The following is a 25,335-nucleotide window of genomic DNA, read 5'->3' on the forward strand; positions in this document are numbered from 1 at the left end:
TTTCGGTGTGTGAAATTAAACAGGAATACGGGTGAGGTTTATATTACTGTATTTAGACCGTCAATAACTTAAAAATACAGCGAAAATGTACATTATTTTCACACGTTCCATTTGGTTTGTATTTGTTAAACATTCTCTTAGTGCCTAAAATAGCCAGGAGGGGACAGTGCAGAGAGACTGGTAGTGGGACAAAATGCTAATCGCTGGGATGGGGCTGGCGCGAGAAAGCGCAAACTAACAAACAGATGCGGCACAAAACCAACAGCGGCAAACCTATTCCTTACTGCAACCTGGGATAAAGAACCCAAGATCTTACAAAAGTACAGTCAGAAATAGTAACCCTGAGGAACAAAACCAAAACGAAACAAAACAAAACGTCACATTATAAAGAACTCAAATGGTTCTTTACATTCACAACCTCAAGATTATACCCTTTTGGAGAACAAAGCCTATAAGTCCTAATGCTAAACAGGTATCAAGTCTAGTTCTCAGGTAGTTTTCAAAAGTACTAAAAATCAGAAGACTTTTTCATACCTCCAGACTACAAAACCTGGAATACAAAATTATGTCCAATCACTTTAAGGCTAATATACATTTAATGCAGGAAAACAAGAGGTGGCATCTGAAACACAAGTATCTCAATGCTTAAAAACATTAAATTAGGATTCAACCAGAAAACAGCAACTAAGGGATCATTTCTCAAATAATTCCTACTCAGAGCAAAATTTTGGACACCATATCTGCAGATATTTAAATAACATATTTACAGTTCAGCTGTTCCATGTACAATATGATTGCGCTGGTTTTTATTGTACAATCTCATTTTTCACCATTTGTTTACAATATACAAAATAGTAGTCGATCCATTAAAAATACGTACAAAGAATTTTTTGTTGAAGACTCCATGTACAATCCATCTACTGCATTTTTGCTTTTCTCAGTCAAACAAAAGTCATAACTGGTATCACTATTTGCTTACTAGAAATAGTGGCTAAGAAACACCTCTTGGTGTGATGAGATACTGTCAATTTAAGAGGCCTATGTATGCTGGGACATACCATTCACTAAACTCCTAAGTTGCTTTACTACAGTCTCTATTAGCTTCTGCTTGTCACGGTCATTCTTCCTGAACTGAGCAAAAATGTTGTTCTTTTTGCTGGAGTCTTTCATTCTAGAGAAATAAAAAAGCAAATGACAAACATATTAGAAACATAATTTGAAAAGGAAAAATCCGACTATTTAAATCGGTTTACTACTGTTCCTCTTTTGATCTTTCTGCTAATAAGAACCTATTCACTATGTGTTCTTAAATTAAACTTCTGCAGTGCAGAACTCATTTTAACAAGTATTACTTCACAAATAACCTGTAAGTATTAAGCAAATACCCCTTCAGCAGGACCCCTGATCCTACCAATTGCCTTAGGAGAGAAGCAAGTCAGAAAACCCGTTAGTATCATCTGCTTCCACGGCAAATTCAGACTCGGCAAATGGGTGAGTTTTGTTCACCATCAATAACGGGTATCTATATCTCCGATTTCCCGTACCAAAGGATTTAAAAACGAAATTCGGGAAATTAAGTAAGTTGCAGAAACAATATTTTGTAACAATATAGGCGATACGTACCCTCTGTGAACTCTGCAAAAGACATTTTCATCGCAGGCAGGAGAGGAGAGAAAACACTGTTAGAAAGCGTCTTTAAACCGCAACGTGTTTCGATGCGGCTTTTACAAGCAGGTTGGTACCGGACTGCCGGTAACGCGCCCTGCTCACCCAGCCCTCCCAGTCCGCCCGTCAGGCCGGCCGAAATGCTCGCCCCGGCTTCACCACGGCCAAATCTCAGCGTTCCCTTTCCCCAGAGCGGCGATTCGGGCAGCCGCTGGCTGCTCCCGCGGCCCCGGCCCCGCCGCCATCCCGCGCGGCTCTCGGCCCCGGGACACCGACCCGCTGCGGGCTCCGGCCGCCGCCGCTCCTGGCAGGGCGGCTCCGGCTCCGGCTCCAGCTCCGGCTCCGGCGCTGCTTTGCATCCCCGCGCCTGCAGCTCCGGCCCCGGCACTTACTTCTCCAGGAGCGTGAGGGCCGTGCTGGGGTTGACCCGCAGGTACTTGGAGGTGGCCTGCCCGTAGTCAGCCAGGTAGGTGGACCAGTCCCACACCATGAAGAGGTCCAGGAGCTGCGGAGGAAGAGGCGGGTGAGGGAGCGCGGGGCGGCTCTGCAGAGAGAGGCCGGGCGCAGCCCCTCGCCGAGCCCAGCCAACAGCCCCCATTCACCTGCCCATTTCTTTCTTTAACCACTCTCACTTCCCTCCGTGTGCAGGGAGGCGGCTGTGCAGGTTCGGCCCCAGGAGGGGATGCTAATGGATTCACGCTTTGGTGTTCGGGAACTTGCTTTACCGTGGGGAGCAAGACAGGGATGCTCGAGTCTGCTGCTCCTCACAGCAATTAAAACCAGAGGCTCAGGTAGTCTCAACTAAGTGAATTAAACACCTCCTGCCGCACTCTCCATTGTGACTGATCTCTGAAACTCAGCGCCAAGCCCCGGGCACACTTCTGGCCCAAACAAACCCAAACACTTCAATGGAGGAACAGAAAGTCTCCAAGCACAGTCCCATGCCTGGCTGCAGTTTCAAATCAGGCCTTTGACTCATGATCTCAGAGCTGCTGTTCAACAAAAAACCAGCCTGCTTTTACAATCAGACGCAATGCCGAACCTTCAGCAGCCAGCACCCTCACAGCCCTCAAAGCCTAATTCCCCCTCCACCATCACGGGGTGCAGGCCAGCCACCGCTGGGCACCCTGCCCAGGCTGCCAGGGGCCAGGGCACAGGCAGTCCCGCTCGGGGATGCCTTTCCCACGGCTACCTGCGGGCCGGCGGGCCCCAGTGCCATTGACGTCAATGGCGGGGCGCCCCAGCTTCCCCCTGCGTCTGGTGCCTGGCCTTGTCCTGCTGCTGAGGGCTAACAAGGGCTTGTTCTCAGGCTGTCCTGTGTTAGCCAAACCTACTGTTAAAATAAGCATTGGGAACCATTAACAACACTTTGCCCCAGCGCACAGTGCCTGTGGCTGCTCCGCTGAGCTGGGTCCTCAGTGTAACCTAGAGCCCTGCTTGCCTGGAGACCTGCTGAATCAGTAATGCTGGAAACATGGGCTGGAACAGGATTTTGTGCAACAAAACCACTGAAAAAAATGTAACAGACTACTGCAAGTCGCACCATTTTGCTAATTCAAGGAAGAACCCTGTTCATTTAAAACTTCTGTTCACTTCTGCTAAGCCAGACCAGAGCTGTTACAGCTGGGGCACAACAGTAGCAGCCCCTGCTCCTGCAGGCAGAGCTGCAGCAGGTGCCCACTCCTCTGACTTCTCAGGCTACACTAAGAGAAGGGACTGCACCTCAGAGAACCTTGCCTTACTCAAATTTTTCAGCCTGATAAACTGTCAGAGCTGTCCAGTAATGCTCATGCCCAAAATCATAACACCAATTTATTTACAGAATAAAAGCATACACCCAGTCTTCCCAGCTTCAAATTTCCATGCCTCTTTTTTGCAAATTTTTCCAGTTCCAAATCACTTTCTTATGTTACTTTCAAATAAAGTGTCTAATTTAAATATATAATTTTCTAATTAATTACTCCTTCCTTATTTGTAGTGCAGTCTTTTAGGACTAGGTAGCAACATTTCCTGGCATTATAATGGACCTCTGACACACCTACTGCTCTGTCATCCCAAAGAGTTCCAGGGACCCTTACAAACCCCAATGACACCTACATTTTACATTTCCCTATCTCACAGGGGTGAAAGGATCTAAAACCCAAGGAGCCTATTTCATTCTTTGCTGACCAGATATCCGTGATAACTACAAAGGTCAAATTCAAACAGTTCTTTCCCACAAAGCCCTTTCTCAAGATGGACACCACCAATTTTACTGAGCTGCAGAGAACATGCCTTTAGTCACTAAGCAAACAGACTTGGGAAGGCTTGGTAACTCAGAAATTAGTATCATTTGTAAAACCCACAGCCTCAGTTGCTGCTGCATGTTATTTATCACTTGTTATTACCTGTGTTACACAGTTAGTAGTGCCCAGTCCTCATAGAGGCATTTTAAAGCCCAACTAAAAGAGTAGAAAGATAGGACAGGCAGATGCACAAGACAAGCTGTGAGGATAAAGCTGACAGGAACCCAAACTATATAATCTGATCATTGATAACTTTCTGCTACTTACAGTGCTACTTGTCATGTGCTCCACATGGGACATGGTCCCTAATGATGGACCAATGCTCCTGCAGTTGCATGCAGTGAGTCAGAGGTGAAAGATTTCATTTCTTATCCCTACTGTAACATTGAAATTAAGGATTCTGGGTAAATCCTAAACAACCCTGAAGCTCATATGGGCAAAAGGTATCGAAAGGTATCCTGTAAGCAACATGTGGCCCAAAGCCATTGATGACTGACACAATTACAGTGCTGACAAGTTCAGAGAAACTTCCCTGACAATACTGCATGAGTGAGTTCCATACCATGCTTTCAGTGGTTGACTCAACTGTCTGATGGTGCCATGGCTCTGGGAAATCTCAGTCACAGTGATGGCTGGAAGATTATACCTCATTTGTCACCTGGCCAAACACAGGTAAGCATGTAGGGCTCTAAACAGACCATGAAGTCTGTTATTTTTCAACATGAGGTAAAAAAAAGTCACACAAAACATGAAGCATATTCTGTGTACTCCAAGACAGTCCTGGCTCTAAAGAATGAACACCTCAAGAGACACTATTTGCAAGGGGGATGTACCCAGAGCTTCTTCCCTGCTCCATGCTTGGTCAAAGGGCTGCACACAACCAACCTCATGCTAATAAATCTCTTAAGTTCAAGCAGCTGTCATGACATGTGGCAGGTAGCTCAAAGGCTCAGACATGCAATCAAATGACACATGCCACTCAGTCACAGCCCCCTTCCCTCCTTCTATGCATCTGTTCAGGGGCTGCAGTGTGACAATCATGTCCTAGGCTCTGGATTAAATGTGGCAGGGAGCTGCAGACACTGCTGGAGACCAGACTGCTGCTGTGAACAATTATGCATTGTGCATTTTGACCCCATCACAGCTGCAGTTCTGCACTGTGGCATATTGCTGTGTGCAGTGGGCTTTGACAGCACATACTGCATGCTGTGGGTGGGCAGGAGCTGCCTGGTGTGCAGCTCTTGGGATCTGTTTCCTGGCCATTCCTATCACCTGCATCTGCCCTGGCACCCAGGCTTGGCGGATGTACAGCCCATGCAGGCACTCTGTGAGGGGAGCAGGTTGGTGAGCAGTCAGTGGCAGGGAGGACGGTCTAGCAGAAATGACTCACTGGCCCCAGGACCACCACATGGGTGGTGGGAAAGAACTTCAATCCACTCATGCAAAGCTTCACTTGAGCACAACACAATGCCGAATTCACCTTCACTCCTGCAGCAACAATGCAGAGGTGTTGACTCACCAATCTGTTTCAATTTCTGCTGCCCTGTTCCTTTCTGATTTATGCCATCTTTCGCTACACAAATGTGTGCCCTATTTAAATTAAGCATTTTAATTCCTCTCCCTGATATAGAAAAAGTAGGACTGTCTTGGCCACAGGCACATGATGTACATGAAGCACAGGACAATTTCCTGGTTCTGTGACAGTAGTTTTTACTGCAGCACCTAAGATCAAAATTATTAAAGGCCAAGTTAAAGCAACATTTCCCTACTAGTACTTCATCTATTAAAGCTTTAACTATTACTGAGACAATAACTGAAAATGAGGTGTATTTTCTAGCAAGGAATGGTCTACACTGGCATACACTGTCAAAAGATAAATACAGGCAAAGAGTAGGTCCTAGCAATAAGTATTTCCCAGGCTCAAAAATCAAAGGCCACAGAGTGTATAACATCATACTGGTGCTACCGGCTGCAACTCCTTCGAGGTTAGAATGTGATTTCTTGCCTTGAAATTACAGTAGGAAAAATGTTTATTCTGCACATGCATCTTTCCAAAGTTAACATGTATGGAAAAAACTTCAGACAGAAAGGCAGTCACCCTCTACTTGGAGTCTGGAGGCAGTGCAGCCCATTTGGGCTGTTAGAAAGCTCCTCAGCCCTACCTAAGGAGCCACCCAGGGGTGTTCAGTCAGAACCAGCTTATGCAGCCAAAACACTGTGAAGCACCAAATAAACTAAATATACATACTCTGCTACCCAAGAACAATGGTACTGCTGTGCTCTTTATCCCATAACAAGCATGAAAAATAAGAATAAGCTCAGACAGACAATACTATACCTGAGTATTTTATAATGAAGCAGAATATGCTTCCCTAGGAGCAAAGAGCAATTATTCCTTTCTGAGTAGGAACAATTTGCAGAGAAGTGTCTGAGTCATTACAAAAAAAAACAACAACAAAAAAAGAACAAGGAAACAAAAAAAAAACAAACAAGCTTTAGCCTTTCCAGTACACCACATAGAACATCCTATATATTGTCCACTTACTTACATTTACAAGGTACAGTATACACTTCCACCTTATTTAAATGATTTTGCCTCTTCTAAAGGTGTGATAGAAGGGGAACCTTTATCCAACATCTTGGAACCATCAGGGCTGATGACCAGAGAGCAGCATGTTTCTTTTATTGTATGTGCAACAGCGTTGCTTTCCCAAACCATTACATTATTAGTCACATATATACTTCTAACGTTATAGGTAACTAAAGCCTCTGGTTGCTGTTCTGCACTTTTATTTTGAATTATGCCCTACAGAGCTATGATTTCGTAATCTTCCCTTCATGTGCAGGTATTTTCTAAATGCCTTTTATGTCTAACATCAGGTCTCTCTATAAAAATAAACACCACTTGGAAAAGAAAAGGTGTTTATATGTACTTATGTAAGAGTTTATAGGACATTCTGACATTATACAGATAACACTGCTATTTTTAATTAGAAGACTTTTATTTTAAAAGATACCAAATTATGTTTTGGTTAAAAGAGCTCCTACTGTAAGACCTTGCTAGCTAACAGGATCAGTTAACACAAAACATTACAATATTGATGCTATGAGGGGAAAGATCTTAAAATTTTAGAGACAGAATTCTGATTTCAAATAGGGTACTTGTATCCATTCCTCAAAGTTAAAGTGTTTTCCCAGTATCTAGGTGACATGGCTGTGTTTGGTTAGAAATTACTGTTCATCATTGCTCACTAGAGCTTTGCATTGTATTACCTAAAGTTCAGAGCAGCTCAGCCATAGTCCTGTATTTAGGCCATCTTGTAATTACGTGAGAATTTTGTGCACTGGGAACTGCTGGAATCGACCATCCGGCCCTTTCAATGCCATTTGAGCCTCTTGTCACATCCTCAGATATCATACAGATGCCCTTGCCTTTTTACTTTTGGGCAACTGTCAGGAATAATCTTGGAAGAGAACGCAACTTTGGGAACTTGCTATGCACAGAGTGAACACAGCAACAGAAGGAGGAGACACGAGCTTTGCAGATGGAAATGGGGGCAGTGTCCATTAGACAAGAGCAACTGTGCTGGTTATACTACAAAAATCCTAATTGTAAATTATCAAGGTAGCTTAGTGCAAGTTGGAATGGTGCAATTATCTCTTCTAAAGTAGCACGAGCACCAGCAAAGACCTTTGGTTGTACAAAAGGCACCAGTGATTCAGGAGCTGGAGATAAAACTGAGGAGTTGTACGCTTAATATCCTTCTTACCTTTCAGTAAAGTCAAATATTCCATCCAAAGAAAAGTAATTCTTTAACATATCACTGTCAGTTATGTCAGTTCTGGCCCACTCCCCTTGCTCACAAGCTGAATATTTCTTATGCTAAATAGTTTATTAACCCCTAATCACCCAGTTACTTCTGGACTTGATTGCATGTGTAATTACCTTTTGTCAGGTACAATTTGCCTGATAAACATGTCAGAACACTTGCTGCTTAGTCTGTTGAAACAGATAAATGCTGTCTTTCCACAGCCTTGGGGCATAATTAACAGGGAAAAAAAAGGCAGTTATAAAAACACACAGAAGCTGATTCAGTGAGGCAGGAGTTCACAGCGTGCAGCCCGCCAAGGCCCATTGCCCGGCCCGATACGCTTGCCTGAGCTCTTATTGAGTTCCAGCCTGCTGTGACAGGGCAACAGGGGCAGCCCTCAAAAACTGAGATTTAAAGTAGGTTTCCACGTGAACTTCAAAAAAGAGTGGGATGATGCCTGTTTGGAAAAAAAAAAAAAAAAAAAAGAAAGAAAAAAACCAACACAGTGAAGCAGCAGATAATGAAATTGGTAGAGTCCCTGTCTTCATTATGTGTTATACGCTCAAGCAGACTCTCTGGGATGGGACCAGGAAGGGAAAAACTAAAAGAAAGCAGAGGGGAAAAAAAATCAGGAAAAGCAAACGGGTCAGGATTAAATAAAAATGCTTTGTGGCATCCTTGGGCTCAATTGCTTCTGATTTCTGCCCTGTAGTGTTTGCAGGTTATGTACCCATGCGCTACGGGGAGTGTGAAAAAAGAAATCCTTACCTGACCTCTGGATAACCCAAACAGGAGATTAGCCCATTTCCAAGCAAAGCAGGTTGTCACACTGTTAGGCCAATTGCTTCTATTGACACTTTGCATAAACATCTTGCACAGGGTGATCAGAAACGACTGTTATGCCATTAACACTCTTTTTATTTTTTTATACCTAAGTCTTACAGAATAAAGGCCTTTCTGAGTAAGGGATAACAAAAGGGTCAAAAGGTCACAAACATTCTTTTAAGTAGGCAAAAATCGGGGAAGTTTAGATTCATTGAAAAGTGCAAATTGGAATTTTTTTGCATCTTGAAACATTCCAGCACACTCAGCTTTTTCTAATTTCACTCGTACTAAATTCATTATCTACTTAATTGTCCGTTTTCACTTTTACTTTTAAATAAGAAAAATGCTAAAGTCCTCATTTTAGGAAATAGCAAGCTGTCTAACCTTTGCAGCTAATCAGTAATCTAAACAGACTTAGACATTACCATTAAAATCCTCGTGAGGACCAGCGTGAAAATACATAGAACTTTTTCTTGAAGTGGGATGACTGAACAGTCTCTCACGTACAGTTTTCACATAATTTACACGGCATGTGGTTTGCACTGTGTACAGCAAAATATTCTATATTTTCTTTTGTTTTGCTTTTGCTTTGATCAGAGATGGAAACAATCTCCCTTTAATAGTATAAAAGCCACCTGCTGGGCATCACAGACTACAGCTAATTGGTAAATTCTTTGAAATTTTGATATAATGGATTTTGACCTCTTTAATTAAAAAAACCCCAAAGCCTAGAATACGGTGAACTCTTCTGGGAAATGAACAGTGCCAAGCATATACAACTGCAAGCTACACCCGACCTTTTCTTAGGAAAGAATATACAAGTAACATTACAATTTTTTCCTTGAGGATGCGTGGCTTTTGACCTACAAAATAAAAGACTGTTGCTAGCTATGTATCATTTAAGTCACTAAGATAAAGAAATAGCAAACACATTGATATTTCAATTATTACTACTTTTATTGGGGTTTGGAGCTAAAAAGCACCAAACATGAAGGGGACTTTTTTATTTTAAACACAGTAAACTCACAAAAGCCACTCACAAATGTTCCAGTCCTCAACATTTCCTACTCCTAGGAGCTCACACTGTACCAATCCACCCCACCTTGTATTCAGAAGGACAAATGGGTTTCACAACCCAAAAGGAAGCCTGTCAACCAGAATCGTTGCTGTTTCATAATCTCTGACATAACGTTAACCTTTCAGTGGAGCTATAATCTCATTGCTTTGGGAACTCTGAGGCAGCACTGTCTTTCTTTTGTTAAAACACTTATTTATATTCTGCCCAGCATAATGGGGCCGTGGTCCATGACCGGGACTCATAGGCACTGCAGTAACACAGCTACACAGCTACACAACAACAACACCACTTTTAAAATCTTTGCTTAGGTTTCATGCATAAGTATACATGAATATATGTTACACAGGTATACACTTATTTCCAACAAAAACTGTATGCATGACCATGAAGATAACACCTTCATTATTCACCAAGTTATGTTCCTGTTAATTAAAGCATGCACACCATGAAAGCACTTACTAAATTGGAAAAAAAACAACATAAAGGACCAGGATAAGAATCAGGACTGGACAAGGACAAGCCTTGTTTACTCTGAACATTTCTTGGTTGCAAAGGAACAACAGAACTACTTAAAATATAGATACCTAAGTCCAGCTGGAAAGAAAAAAAGACCGAACTTGCTAAGTGTAGAATAACACCCTACCAACCAAACACAATTATCCCTTAATCAGTAGGTGTTCATTACTGCTGATAAACATCTTGTTAGCCTGGTTAGAAAGTCTGCCTGCCACTTGCCAAAATATTTTATTTAGACCTGGTGATTAATTTTGTGAATTTTAAAATCCCCCCTATTGATCACATAACTGGAATAACGCACATTGGTCTTGTATTTCAAAGTGTACATCGATCTCTTGATCTGTGAATGTCTCCCTGTAGTTTATGCTACCCTTTTTCTGAATTGGTACGACAAATGGATGTTCAAAGTGATGTTATGGGGACTTAGCTATGCAATTCCCATTAGTGTCAATGGGGGTCGCAGGCTAAATTCCTAGACAATGCTTTGAAAACTGAGCCCTGGATTTTCAAAGGAAGGATAGTCTGTGTTAGAAAGGCAGTGTCTTTCAGTTTTTAAGCCACTGCATTAAAACGCACCTTCTTCTTTTAAGAACCATGCATTTAGAAATTGTTTCTAAATTTAGGACATTGAAATGTTCACAAGAATGAAACAATTTTGTATTTAAATGTTACCATCTGTTTCGAATTTATAAGTGAAATTGTATCTGTCACTATCTTGAATGTTGGGATACAATCTTCAACACATTCATATATGTACAATGTATAATGTTATGACAGGTGAACCATTGGGATTTGTTGCTATGCTAAAAAAAAAAAACAGAAGTTACTTGTATTCATATATCTTTTTTAAGAAAAAAAATCCTTGCAAAGGGCAGAATTCTTTCCTAAAATCTGGATCTTGTGGTATACTTCGAGAGATGTCTGGTCTTGTTACATTCATGAACATGTCAAAATAATTTTTTTTTTCCTTTGGCACTTCAAATGAACTTAGGCCTGCCTAAAAAATAAAATACTTGCTGTTGAAGTCACATGAACAAGCTTTTTGCTGTTACCATAACCAGAAAAACACTCACAATGTATAATTTTTACAAATCCCATTAAAACTTCAAGCAGCCCAAGATGTAACATCTGAAGACACAGAAAAGTAGTTTCTGAGACAAATATAAATAGCTAGGTCCTATGAAATACACAGTATAGCAACAAGTAATACCTCTTCAAAGAGGATTTGTTTAATTACAGTGAAAATGTTTATTATGAAGTGTGTTGTTCTTCATCATTAAAGAATAAACTGGACTAGTAGCAAAAGAACCGTCTTTTGAGTCTAGAAACAGGGAAGAGTTTGAAAAGCAGGAGCCTGGCAGACAGTCAGGCTCCAGAGGGCACGGGCTCGGGCCAAATTGCTCCTGTCAAGCGTGTTAGTCCGTACACAAAGTCCCTTTAGACAAAGCATAAAACTATGTCGATGGCAAAATTCGTGTGGATTAAAAACTGTGGATTATGCAATGGTCAGGTCATTCACCATTTTTTCTGGTTTTGAGCTCCTGACGCAGAGGTGTACTCACTCAAACAGCATGCAGGGGTGACAAGTGCAGCCCCTCAAAATGGCCCATCTGCCTCTCACCTGAATGAGACACTTTGAAAACACAATTTCAACTGTTAAAATTATGAAACATTTAATATAGCACAGTTAAATCTCAGCTGGCATTTTCACTCAGCTTGTGATTGTTTTTTTAAACACAGGTTTGCCAGTAGTACTTAATATTGACATCTACCAAAAAGGAATTTTACAGTTTAGTTTATTTAGTTTTTTATTTTCTATAGGCACTTCTTTTTTACTTGCACTAAACTTACACAGGTTTGCTTTAAACTATTCACTCATCTATGAAATAATGCCATAAATAGCACATGATGAGGCACAGCATCCTAAAATACGTTTCTCAGGGATTAAAACGGTATCATTTGTCTCAATCCTTCCTGTAAAAATCCATCCGAGATGATTCACTATAAAAACATCTTCAAGAAGTTCAAAATCTGAAGTTAAATTTTAACCACTTTCTCTGGTTTAGAGGTGGGTCTAATTTAAAATAATCTCATTTGGTGTAACTAGAATAAAATTCAAACACAAAACATATTCACTTCGACTTCCATACTGTGTTCTGAAATTGAACACTCTTGTCCCATCTGTCACACTTAATATTTAGCACTACCCGTAAGAGTAACTCCAGATGCCTGCAGTCTTACAAGTTTATATATACATACCATATCACAAGAAGTCATTATCTGACAAATGCTGGTTTTAACTACCCCAAACTGTCCTTGTATACACACACATCTAATCTAGACAGTCAGGCTGCTGTACCCTAGAACTAATCACCTGCAGTGGTCTGTCCAAGTATAATTACAACTCCAAGTTTAAATTTCAGTCCGGTTACTTCTAGGATTGAAGGAAGGAGTTTTAGATACACAGCCCTGGCACACAAATGCAAACTGATGCCTATGGGAAGACAAGTGAGCATGGCACAGCTCCATGGCATCAGCTTCGTGCTTACAGAGGAGGCAAAGACTTCAGCTCTTTGTGTGAAGTTGCAGCTCAAGAACAGACCCAGGATGCTGCCAGCCCAGGCACTGCTGAGAACTAGGGATTCAGTGAATGGAGCATTTCCCTCTCCTAACTTTCCAATCTTTTCTTGTCATATTCTGACTTGAACAAAAACACCTGAGAAAATTACATCTATGAAATGTGCTGAAATTAGATTGCTACACAGATTGACTCAACTTAACAGGAGGATATACATCAGGTCTGTAAGGTTTATGACCACCTCTTGAATCTGCAGCAATTGGTCTCCACAGAAGTCCATGATCTGTAGTGTGTACTATGAATCACATCATTTCCACTGAGATAACCTGAGGTTCTACAGCAGGTAAGGGGAAATAGTTTGTTTCAACACAACAGAGTAATTATTTTTAAATTTAAAACTTTTTTTGGGCTTTGCTTCTTTTAGGATCTGTGCATTTGTCAAAAGCTGCACATCTAAAATAAAAAAATTACGGCCACAGTGCACCAGATTCTTCTCTTAGGTGGCCATCAAAACACTTAGAATTTCATATACAAGGTGTCTCTCTGAAAAGCTTCTGCAGGAACCAGATACAGCAAGTGCTCAAATACAGCAAGTGCTCAATAAAGTATCTCAGCTGATCTTGGGTGCTGAGTTGGAATATGTGAAAAGCCACTGAAATTCAAGACATAACAGGCCACAGACCAGCATAAGTTTGTTTGCATCCAGAAACAAAAATCCAGTGCAATCCATAAAGCACAGACACTTACAGATGTGGCCATTGTAAGTTTACTGTAAACAGATAGTTATTTCTTCCAAAGTAGTGCACTCAGAGAACGGCTGCATAACCACCCTTTATAGCAGATGAAGTTACATCCCTTAGGGAAAGCTACTCTAGACCTGAGAACCACTGGACAAGGAATTCCACAATCAGTAGCTCAGGAATGTAAATAGAGACAAGTTAAAAGGAAAGCCAAAATCACTAGGAAAAAACTTTCATATTCTTTCATGGACAACCTTCACCTTCCTCTTCAGCTACAAGAAGACATTTACTTCCATATTTATATCTAATATCTATATATATATATATCTAATCTGTATCAATCTGTATCTATCAAATGACTCTAAAAATATTTTAGCAAATACTACAGCTCATATAAAATCCTGGCTTTGTTTTGTTAACCTGTTGTCTAGATAACTTGGTTTAACAAAGGCTTCCAAGCCCAGCAAGTTGTAACCTGGATACCTCAGAATTTCCTTTTTTTATACGGTTTTTGCAAAAGATCTTTCTCCTCTGGCTCTTGTTTGCAAATGTATTAGGAAAAACTCCTTTTTGCTTAAAGGCAATAATCCAATACAATTTCTTTTCTAAGAAATATGTCTTCAAGAAATTACTCTCCTTGGAAGTTGGTCTTTTTCCTTTAGATTACACCTTTTCTCCTCACTTCTATAGACAGTATTTTCTTTAAATGTTTTATCTGAAAAATTACTTCTTATGATTTCCCTGGAAGACTGAGTAATTCCAAATTCTGTTATATGTCATTTGCAATAATTACTCTTCATATTTTAGCTCCAACAGATCCCAGTACACATGGAACTTTTGCTGACTAATGATGGCAAGATTCAGCCTCTAATGCCTCCTGCAATGTGAAAACATCTTCCCCTGATTTTACTTGCCACTTTGAAATGTTATCCCTTTCTAGTGAGTAATCCTGTGCTAGATTCTTTTGCTTCTTAAATGAACATTATTCTCACCCTTTATTGACTGACCAGATCTATTATCACATGTAAGCAGTGTTAATCCTCTAGTAATTAACACCCTTATTAAAGTAATTTTAACTCAAAGAAGTTTAAATCACATTATTTGTTTTATTTAATTAAGCTATGAGGGCCGTTTTACACTGTCATTTGAGTTTTCAGCTTGTGCCTTTTCTACCACTTACACAAGTCCCCCCTACACACACCACACCCTGACACACACAAACCACCACCACCCCACCGCACACACCATGGCATTTCTGTCTAGGAGTTATTCAACATTATTCTGTTTCACTGTAAACTTTTTGGACTATTCTGCATGGCAATAAATGCAAGAAGTAGACACTATACTAAGCATTTTACCATTCCCAGAACTATCATCTGGACATGCATTGGAATGATAGTATCAAATTCACCCTTCCGGAGGACTCAATATCTTGACAGTGCCTAAAGTGAAAGAGCCACTTTCAATGTCCTTCTCATACATCCTAAGCAAGGGCAAACATTTTTATTTAAACTTCAGACTGGCAAAACGAAAGAATCTGAAAGCACTGAATTGTGCCACTTACAAAGGCCACTTTTTCTGTTACTTTGAAAATAAGTCAGGTTTTAAAATTGTGTTTATGTGTGTGCGTGTCCTACTGCATGTTCCTTTCTATGGGAAAACATCTGATGGCCTACGTTGTCTTACAGATCTCAGGTAAGCTACTCAACTGACACATTTGACACAGGGTCAAAAGATGCAAACTGTCTTCTGGTTTAACTGCATCATGTTACACTGTGCACTCTGGAAGAGTGTGGGCTAATTATGTGTCCTCCTGGACGATTTCCTGGAGGCACACTACTGAAACCAGGAAAGCTTGAGTTCTCCTTGGGAATGAGGCAACCTGATGGTTTCATGGATTTTATATACCATTAACTGTGTACTGAAAGTCCTTTCTTTTCTTTGGATAAAAACATCTCTTCAAATTTCTACTGTTTAAAAAAGAAATGCTCTTAATGGTCTCACCATAAACCATGGAAAATGATAAACACAAAAAGAAAAGGGTAAGAACAATAAAGTATATTTACAGACACAAACTGACTTTTAATATTTTTTTCCCCTCATCCTGTATTTTTATGTTCTTCTTTTCTCCCCATCATCAAGTGCTTCCATTTACTCATATTTTGACTTTTTTCTCTTTTTTTCATTTCTGCTATTATTCACTCTTTATTATTCTTTATTATTATTATTCACACTTTTCATAATTGTGGGGTCTTTTAAGTTGCACTGTTCCTTTGCTACTAATGCTCTAGAGAAAGTCCTCTGCAGGGAGGACACAATGTATATGCGAATCATCCATGCAAACTTTGTTATTTCAATATTCTTTAAAATAGCACAATTTGTAGGAGGATAAATTGCTCCAAACCTGACACATCCAGGTTATGAGAGCCATAAATGTTAACATGTATGATAAGCTGGATTTTACATTTGCCCTACAGTGACTTTTAAAGATAAGATGGACTTTCCTTTTCACAGAAGAAACTAGCAAAAGGGGAAAAAATGGGGTATTCTGTCTGCTGCATGTGATTGACAGATAATTTAGAAAAGGAATGGAACCTAAATATGTTGATTGATGCAACTGAAAAAATACTGCAGGCAAATCTGTAGGGTTAAAGGGTTAGTAGTGCTGCTCAGTACATACTACATACCAGCGACACTACCTGTTTATCTAAGGCTGGAGAATGTAAGTGATTTTGGTGCAGAAATTACTTAATACACTAGTGCAGCTACCAGTTCCATGGCTCCCTGACAGGAGACTAGGACTTAGAAATGTTAACAGAATACAAACAACATGGAACTTGAAGGAAACCAATAATTTTCTTCTCTTGTGTTGCTCAACTAACAATCCTTATTCATTACTCATAGGAACCACATATTGCTCACAGAATTCAGAGGAAGTACTGGGGAGATGGGGGCTCCAAAACTGAATTCAATCCATCAGCTCAGGGCTACAGAAGAGCCCAGACACAATGGTGGAGATCCTGCAGCAACTGGATGTCAGCAGGAAGACAACAGCTTGATATAATGTATTCACAAACCTTGCGAAGTTCTGCACCCAAATCTTTCTTCTTTGCATGTACATAATTTCTTACATGACAAAGGCAAGGACTGGATGGGAGCAAAACTGCTAGCAGAAAAATAACTAGAGAGAATCTTTGTTTCATTGAGTAACTTCCACCAAATGGAATGCATATCAGTGACTCAAAAGGTAAGTAGGATTTTACAAATGTAGCATGCATAGATCAACTTCTAATTCAAGGAAGGTATTTGTTAATTGAGAAATTATCTAGAAGTGAACCTTCTCACACTTTCCTACCAACAGGTCCTTCTGCAAAAGAATAAAACCTCCAGATAAAGTTTATTTTGTGCCTTCTCTCATAATGTCTTTGGAAATGGCTGCTTCATAAGTGTTCCACAGCATGCCAGTTATAAAAGAAATTTAGTGTCATGCCCAAGCAAATGGAATTGGGTTCTAACATTATGTGCAGAGTATTCTTGGGATTTCACTTCAACTACCAAGGACACAATTTAGTTCCATTTAGGTCCCAGTCTTATAGGAATTTCCTCTGTAACTATGGGATGAATTTTCTTGAATGGGAAGGTTTTCCAGAGATATGAAGTTTTCATCATAACAACAGCTCTGTAGGTTTTGAATTAAATGATTAACTATTTCTTAACTGTGTCTTGCAAAAGTAATGATGACCAAGAAGAGCTTAAAGCTGATTAAATGGGACAGTTAGTAGTCAGATAGGGATTCAGAGATGTCCACCTAAATAGTCTTGACAGCAGCATTTGCCAACTTTTTTTTTTTCCTTAATATCTGCTTTGATCAACCTCTCCAGTGAAACTTTTAGTGATTTCTATGATTGTAGCATTTAGAAGATAAAACTCCCCTGCACAGTTCTAAGTCAAGCGTTTCACCTGCACATGGCAAATGAGACCAATAAATGCGATTTCCTGCCTTAGTTCCCAAAATTATAAATTCGGCTAACAACAACAAAAAATGCCCTAATGTTCTTGTTCTTATGTTCTTATTCAAAGATTGTTATCTGCAGGTCTCTAAGTCAAGCTGAGTCAATGCTTCACAAGTTCTGTCATTTCCTAAATACACAGTACAGATTTCTTGTCAGCTCATTTAGTTCTCGTGTGTATCTTGTTAGGTAAGAGGACAACTGAGAGAATTGCATCCCTTAAATTAACTAGCTTAAAGAAACAATAAGAAAATTTTATTATTTTTTTATAACTTCCATGGTTCAGGTACCTGTGGCATTCTTTACAGTCGATTAAGAGATGACATTCTGCTTAAGCATTACACCGTTACACCTCACAACCTTTTGTTCAAAATATACTATACTTTCCTCTGGAGAAATTGGTAAGGTTTTCGCCACAGATGGAATAGGGTATCTTTTAGTTAAATGGCCATATGTATATCATTTTAGTTAAGTGAGGTATTGATAGAGCTATTGAAGTGAAGTAACAGCATCTGTACACCGAGGTTTTCAAACCTGTTTTCAGGTATTCCCCCTCACTGTTAGTACACCAGGATCTACAGAAAAAGCTGGTACATGATCAGCATGGTATTTACACTTCTCTGCCGAAAAAGGGACATTTAGATGAACTGGATACAATCTGTTTTGCACTGAATTTGATGAATGATTTAATGTCCCAAAGAATATACAGACACCTAATACCCGGCATGTGTGCTTTTAGTTTCTGGCAGTAACAGGGTAGGAATACTTACTACCAGGAAATGACTGACTTGTCATTCTGCTTTGATTCTGCAAATCCTTATCAAGATGGTGAATCCAAAGCCACGATTGTTTTTGACCCCCTGCTGTTAATTTCTGTGCATTTGTTACCAAAGCTTCCTAATTCTTACCAGCTGGCAGGTATAAACCCCATCCCAGTAATGAGCCGGTTTGCTTCTGTGTACAGAGCACTGATTGAGATCTTCCCCACAAATATCTATACACACAGCTTGTGATCTGAGCCTACCGTGATTTACTAAAGGCTTTGCAGAACCTAGCTGAGAAGGAGAAATCAAAAGTAAGAGATTCCATTAGGGAATATAAGTGCTTACAAACAAGTTGCCACATTTATGTGAAGAATTCCTGTCTACTTGGAAGAATATAGTACTCTGAAGAAATATTGTGTCTTCCCAGCAAGCCAGGTAACATGTATTTTGCTTGCAGTCATACTCAAATAACTGTGTCATTTTAAACCCAGAGATGCATATGCATGCTACCATTGTATGGTGCAAGTACATGAGATATTGAAACTTGCCATGTGCCTGTTCTGATCACAGTGTGTCTCAAGCCCTCCTGCCTTACTGCCAAGTTAATTTATGGAGAAGGGAAAGTCCAGGAAGAATTGCCTTCCTCCTCCAGCAAAGTGAGGATCTGAAATCCAGGGAGATGCAACTCCTGTTTTGTTGCTGTCTGAAACCTGAGCTCCTTTCTTTAGCTAAATAAGCAGCATTGCACTGAAAACTAGAGAAGCACAAATCCCATTACATAGCACCCTGAGGCTGGGCTTCATGTTACAGATGTAACATGCTCCTCTGCTTCTTCAGAGAAGCTGGGGAGTGCAAAACAGGGGGAAAGGGATCGGTAAGCATTGTGAAAGAGCCTCTGTGAAGATGAAAGTCTCAGCAACCATTTCCCTTAGGAAGCAAAAGATGAAATGTTCTATACTACTTTCTAATTAAAAATTCAAACTGTTGCCTTATGAAAAGAAGTCTTACTTTTTATCTTCAAACTCTGAAGCTTTTAAAACTTATTCCTAAACATACTGTTGAAGATTTCTCCCTCTTGAAAAATCCTGATGTTTTTTCAGTTCAAAACTCTTTTGGCACAGAGGTTGGGGTGAGTGTACCCCACTAATTTAAAAGCCTAGGCACTCTGTGGGCTGGCAGCCTGTAAAGGAAGCCAGAGCACACCTTCAGAGCTCTCAACCTCCAAGAGTTATGGTGAACCGGTCTGGCAATAGGCTGCAACTTCCCTGAGGTTTACAGAAGAGCTCGAGAGCATTTTCCACAGGGAATACAGATGACAAGAGCTTTGGCAGGCTGCACCTTTGGGAATCGGAGACAAGCCAGAGCTGAAACGCAGTTACTACCACAGGAAATTAATTCAAATTAAACACTGAGAACATAACAGTGAGGAAGACTGAACTGTCACCCTGCCTTTAGTGGCAGAAAATCCTGCGCCTGGGACTGAAGCCCAGTGGTCTGTTACACAGCTCCTACCTACTATGAGTTTCTTTTGAGTTTATCAGAAGGACAATGCTATGTCTCATTAATGAATGGGAAGACAGAGGAGGGCTATATTAAGTAGTAGTAACAATTTCCTCTTTCAAATAAATTTACATTTGTTGCATGGAACACTGCAGGTCAGAAGGTTAGCAATACTTCTCACCAGAAAACACATCACAAAATAAATGGACAAGCAACCCAATAAACTATCAATGATTCCAAATTAGAAGATAATGTATTATACTTTTAAATATCAGGTATCAATTTGCAGATGGAATACATGTTGTGGACTATCAATAATTTGAGTTCATAGAAGTGACACATGCTCATTTACACACATCATAAAAAAAATCTGACAAAAATGTATCTTCTAAGATTTCTATGATATATTACTCTGTATATTAATCATATTGATTGTGTTATGACTTTATGTCCAATTTATCTCTAACATTGAGAAAATGCAAACAGAAACTGCTGAAAATCATCTAAAATTTCCCCCCATGCTTAAGCAGAGCTTATGGACATTGTTGATCACAGCCCCTGGTCTACCATCTGAGGGACACCACTATCAGACTGTAAACTCTGTGTTTGTCACGTGGGTGAAGATACTGCTACTATGGTTGCTTAACTCTGGAGTTACCAATAGATTATTTCCACTTGAGACTGCTGCCCATTGCAGGACCAACACTAACAGCAGCTGGAGGGTGTTAACCACATGTACTTAAGTGCCAAAAGAACACAGATGAGACACAGTTCTCCTCACCCCAGCAAAACAAGGAAATTCCACAATCATCAAGCTAGCTTGTTTGAGACAAGACAGTAGAGGGAGAAGCCCATAAGCAGTGCTGACGGTGGAGAGAAACATCAGGAATAACCTTTGAAGTCCAAAGTGAAACAAAGTCAAGCTATGTTGGCAGCTTAGGTTATATCTCCGCAGGAAATAATTTGATTTCAAGAGTAGGTATTTGTTGGCACCCATTTGGTTAAGAATCAGGACATTTGGCCTAGGACAGCAACTACTGAGCCTAACACAAGGTTATTTTTTTTGTCCACTACATACTACACTGGCTCTCCAAAGAATAACACACAAATTATAATATTAATGCCTTTTCCTCACAGTACTTAGGTGTACAGAACATCCAAGAAACTGCCTCACATTCCAGAACTGTAACCCTAGTCTTTAGGCACTAATGAACAGATCATAACCAGGAAAAACTAATTCATATCAGAGGCTGTGCTTCCTCTTCAGAGGCGATTCAAGTAGAACAAACTAAGACCTGTTCACTTTTGAAGGTTAATTCCGATTGACCTAAGATCTGAATTGGTAGCAAAATCCCCAAAGTTTATTCCCCCTCACTTTGGGCCACTGCACTATTAACCCAGGCTCCCTGTACAGACAGTAGCAAGAAATGATTGTCAGAGAGCAATGCAAATTGCAGGAGAGCTGGGTCATCTTCACAAGATGCCAGAGACATCTCTGTAACGCAGCACATGCCACTTTGATAACTGCCTGGCTGAGATGGCCCCTCAGTGGCTTTAAGTGGGGTCAAAGGGTGCACATAGGTGTGACCTCAGGTCATACGCTAAGAAAAGTGGCATAAGGCATGACACAATTACTGCAGCTGCACAGAACCATGAATCTGCCCCAAATTTTCTACCTGCTAAAATAGCTGGAGCTGCAAGTTTCTAGATGATCCATGTGATTCACCATGTGTGATTAGCCAACCACACCAAGTCACCTGTGTAAGGTGCTGAGATGCTGTGGTTATGGAAACAGCACAAAAATCTTTATTGACTAGGGTTTCTTCAGATTACAAAGATCTGTAAGGAGCATATTAAGTATGAAAAAAGCCTAAGTGGAGAACAGTATAAAGAGAAAGAGGTGGCTCAAAGGGCACACTGGTAAGTGCTTGCCCTTTTGTGATTTCTGTCCTCTTAGAGCTTCCTGCTACTAATTACTATTGTCTTCTTAGACACAACTCTTTCTCATGCCAGCTGTTTCTGTTTCTGTTTGCTCTTCCATGTCTGTGGAAGGAAGAAGGAAAGTGGGCTTGCTGGGGACAACAGGCTCCCTACACATTGTCTTCAGGGAAAGACAGAGGATCAAGAACTGTTAGGTTGAAAATACCTATGGCAATTCTTTTCAAAGCTGCTCCTCCCTACATGGTAATTATCCAAGTGTAGCTCTTCTCTCTGTCTTCCACGTTGGCTCCCTGTGACTTTACTTCATTAGTAAAATGTGCTATAATATCCTACTGCCCAATCCTCATTAATCTTACACACTGCACTAGTACAGCACAGAGTGAGTAAGCTGTTGTTGAGATAACTGGCTTCCATTAGCAACCATGTGATTGGCAGGACGATAAAGTCTTTTCCCTTGCAGGTCAGCTGCTTTTTAAGAAGAGGGCAATCCTGCTGATCCATCTTTTAGCTACAGTCTCTCACTGAGTCCCAAATCTCCTGCCTTTTAGCTTTGATACGGTTCAAGCTCTCCCCCTTGTATCAGCCCCTACCTGTCATCAGCTCCTCTGTACCAAACAGCCAATATCAGGAGTTTGACCTCAGGGCACAGTCCGGGTGGGCAGGTAAAACCTGACCACTGGACCTACTTCCTTATCTTTCATATCCTGCAATTCATGAAGAAGTATCAAATTCAAACTAAAAAACAGAAGCATGACCTTTTATAAGAACTTTTTGAAAAAGGCTCTGTTGCCTTTCTAAGTATTCTTGAAAAGAACTGTCATCTACCCTATTAAGACAGAAATGGATCACAAATAAGGAGAAGAGAGAAAGCACTGAAAAGCCTTACTAAATGGTAGGACTTTTTGATGTGTGCCTGCAATACCTTTTGGTGATGCACACAAAAATATAGTAAAAACCAAACCAAATCACATATACTAGAACTCTTCTACATCTGCAAGCTCCAGTTGCAACCCAGTAGAGAGTTGCCCAAACTTCTCCTGTTTATAAAGTATCTTAAATCAACTAAATTCTCTCCTCTATATAGTGCTTGAGAGAATTCTAAATATAAGTTGCTAACATAAACTGAGCTATCATAAACAACATAATACCTATTGAAGTGACATATTCCCCAGCTAGTGCTTAAAATATACAAGAATCCTTATTTCCTGCAGTAAGTATGCCCTCCCGCACAGCTGGAAAAATTGTTTTCCCTTGAAACAAACATAGGTTCTGCAAGGATTTATACCACTTAGGTGGAGGACAGAAATGGTGCCAAAATCTCAACATCCTTTCCCTTAAACTGAAATGATCTAAGTACAAATTGAAAGATGTTTAGTCCTTTTAACACTGACAATAAAAAGAGAGTAAAAAAGAATCCATAAGAGGAAGGCTGCTAGTCAAGGCAAGACTTGTGGCACGAACAAGTCTTGTAGCCATAATCCTGTATCCTTCTCACACAGTACACACTTATCCCACTGTTGATAGTGTTCATTGTTATGTTACTGCGAGAATGTAACAGAGAACCCTCCTTTTAACTTTTTCATTTAAAAAGACAGTTGAATGAAGTCCTTTCTAACTATCAGGAGAAATGTGAATACTTTTGCCTCAAGAACTTTCCCTTCTGAAATACCCTTTAATAATCTTGCTGTGAAAAACCTACTAAACTATTAAAAGCAAGAATATTCTTACTATATAGATAATTTGGTATGGAATTCTTTCTACTTTCTCTTATTTTCTAATGACTTTGATAGGCTCATAATGGTGCTGAAAAATATCATCAACATCTGCAGGCTAAAGATCCTCCCTGTGCAGTTAATGATTCATTTCACTATTTAAATGGTACGCACACTTACAATTTTGTGAAATAATAAATCATTTGTAAAAGCTAACTTCAAGCATGAAAAGGCTTTGAAAATCATTTGTTATGGGTGGTTATAGTGTCTGAATTTACAAAGATTTTAGTAAATTTTAGTCTGGAAAAACCTTCCTTTTGGCAAGATCTGTGGGAAAGTGTTCCCAACATTACAGCATTTAAAATTAAATTAAATTAAATTAGATTTTATGTAGAATAAAGATCATCCAGTTGGAATAAATCTGCTTTCCAACAGTTTAAAAGAATTCTATGTAACAAATTCAGGAAAGGAAATGTTAAATAATGCGATGCCTGATTCTGCTACCCAGGGAGTAGTTTTGCAGACAGGAGCAAATGCTCAGAATGGAATCAGATCAGCACACACCAGGATAACACATACACTCTTGCAAAAAGGATCTTCCCACAGGATCTTCACAGAATTGTCAGGACCAAAATTCAATCTAATATTCCTGTAAGAGTACTACCAGTAGCACAGTGCCCCCTAACCACGCACTGGAGAAACAGTTTTATGCTAAATTACAGGGAATAGTGCCACTAATAACACTTCAAATAACTGCTTTTCACAACTAATTACATGGGAATGCAAAAACATGAAAGGTTCTTGAATTTAATAACTTCAGCATTGGTCAGAAGGGGAAATTAGTAGGATAAAAAACACCAACTAGTGTCTTACTTGTCTGAGGTCGATGAAAGCTAACTGCAGGGTGTCTCCCTGGAATCCTGGCACAGGCTCAGAACTAGCAAACACTGCAAAAAAAAGGTTAAATATTACGGATGTAGATTTTTTTTTAATCTAACAGAAAAATGAAGCTCTATGCAATGTAAATGCTAGGTAGCATAGTTTCATAGGAATAGTTTGAACTAATAACTCACAGTGATTAAAACCAAACAAACCAACAAACAACCTCTTGACAGTTCTTCCAATAACCCTAAAGAATAATACTTTTAGGAGTATTACGAGAAATTTTGCTTAAAATTCTAACCCAGTAGTAACATTATGACCACAGAAAACAAGATATTTTTTAGCCTGAGGTGCATGATTACTGAAGAATTTCAAAATAATACCAATTTCATGGCTGTCAATGTATTTTCAAACATCTGCCTTTGTTACAGCATCCATGCTATAAAAACCTCAACCTCCAGCCAAACAGCATTAAAGGACAAACACTAAGGTGGGAGTTAGTTTCATGTGCAGACAACAGGCAGAAAGCCCCATGTGCCATTGTCAGAGCAGAGCTGAAATTCCTGCTTATGCTTTTTAGCCTGCTTATCAGTAATGACCTTCTGCTCATTTTGAACCCAAAATTGGCTGTCAGAATTGGCAGGCAAAAATATAATCATAATACAAAAAATGGTAACACGCTAGTGAAAGAAAGTCAGCTATTTATCTAAATCAGGAAGCAATCAATAGTTGTTCAACTTAAAAATAAATACACTTTTTGTTGTTATTATCCCAGTCACAAGTTAATAACAAATACCCACTGCCTCACATCCCCACTCAGGTTAGATATTTCAAAAGAAATTAAGTTAGATATTTATTTCAAAAGAAATTAAGAGTATTTTTCTTACGCCCTTCAGGTAGAGCTCTTAACAAAACAAAGTAGATACTACTGCAATAGTTTTAGAGAAGCATCATCTGAGGCAATGAAAGGTAATATTTTTTTCCAAGTTTGAGAAACAAGTCATTCAATGGCAGAGGAAACAGAACA

General features: G+C 39.9%; 1 protein-coding gene across 5 annotated transcripts in view; it reads right to left on the reverse strand.

Annotated features, from left to right (window-relative positions):
- Positions 1-32: 32 nt before the first annotated feature.
- Positions 33-25,335, reverse strand: part of EXOC6 (exocyst complex component 6) — an 87,041-nt gene continuing 61,738 nt past the window's right edge. For all 5 annotated transcript variants that reach the window (XM_042019001.1, XM_042019000.1, XM_042019002.1 and 2 more), the window contains 4 exons: positions 24,300-24,373; positions 2,058-2,170; positions 1,624-1,635; positions 33-1,171 (listed from right to left, as the gene is read on the reverse strand). In XM_042019001.1, coding sequence (XP_041874935.1) covers positions 1,039-1,171; positions 1,624-1,635; positions 2,058-2,170; positions 24,300-24,373 — 332 coding nt within the window. In that variant the 3' untranslated portion in view covers positions 33-1,038. The remainder of the gene's footprint in view (positions 1,172-1,623; positions 1,636-2,057; positions 2,171-24,299; positions 24,374-25,335) is intronic.

This window comes from Corvus kubaryi, unplaced genomic scaffold, assembly GCF_017639235.1.
Source record: "Corvus kubaryi isolate FWS band 111438036 unplaced genomic scaffold, C.kubaryi_AGA036_p1.0 138, whole genome shotgun sequence".
Lineage (NCBI taxonomy): Eukaryota > Metazoa > Chordata > Aves > Passeriformes > Corvidae > Corvus > Corvus kubaryi.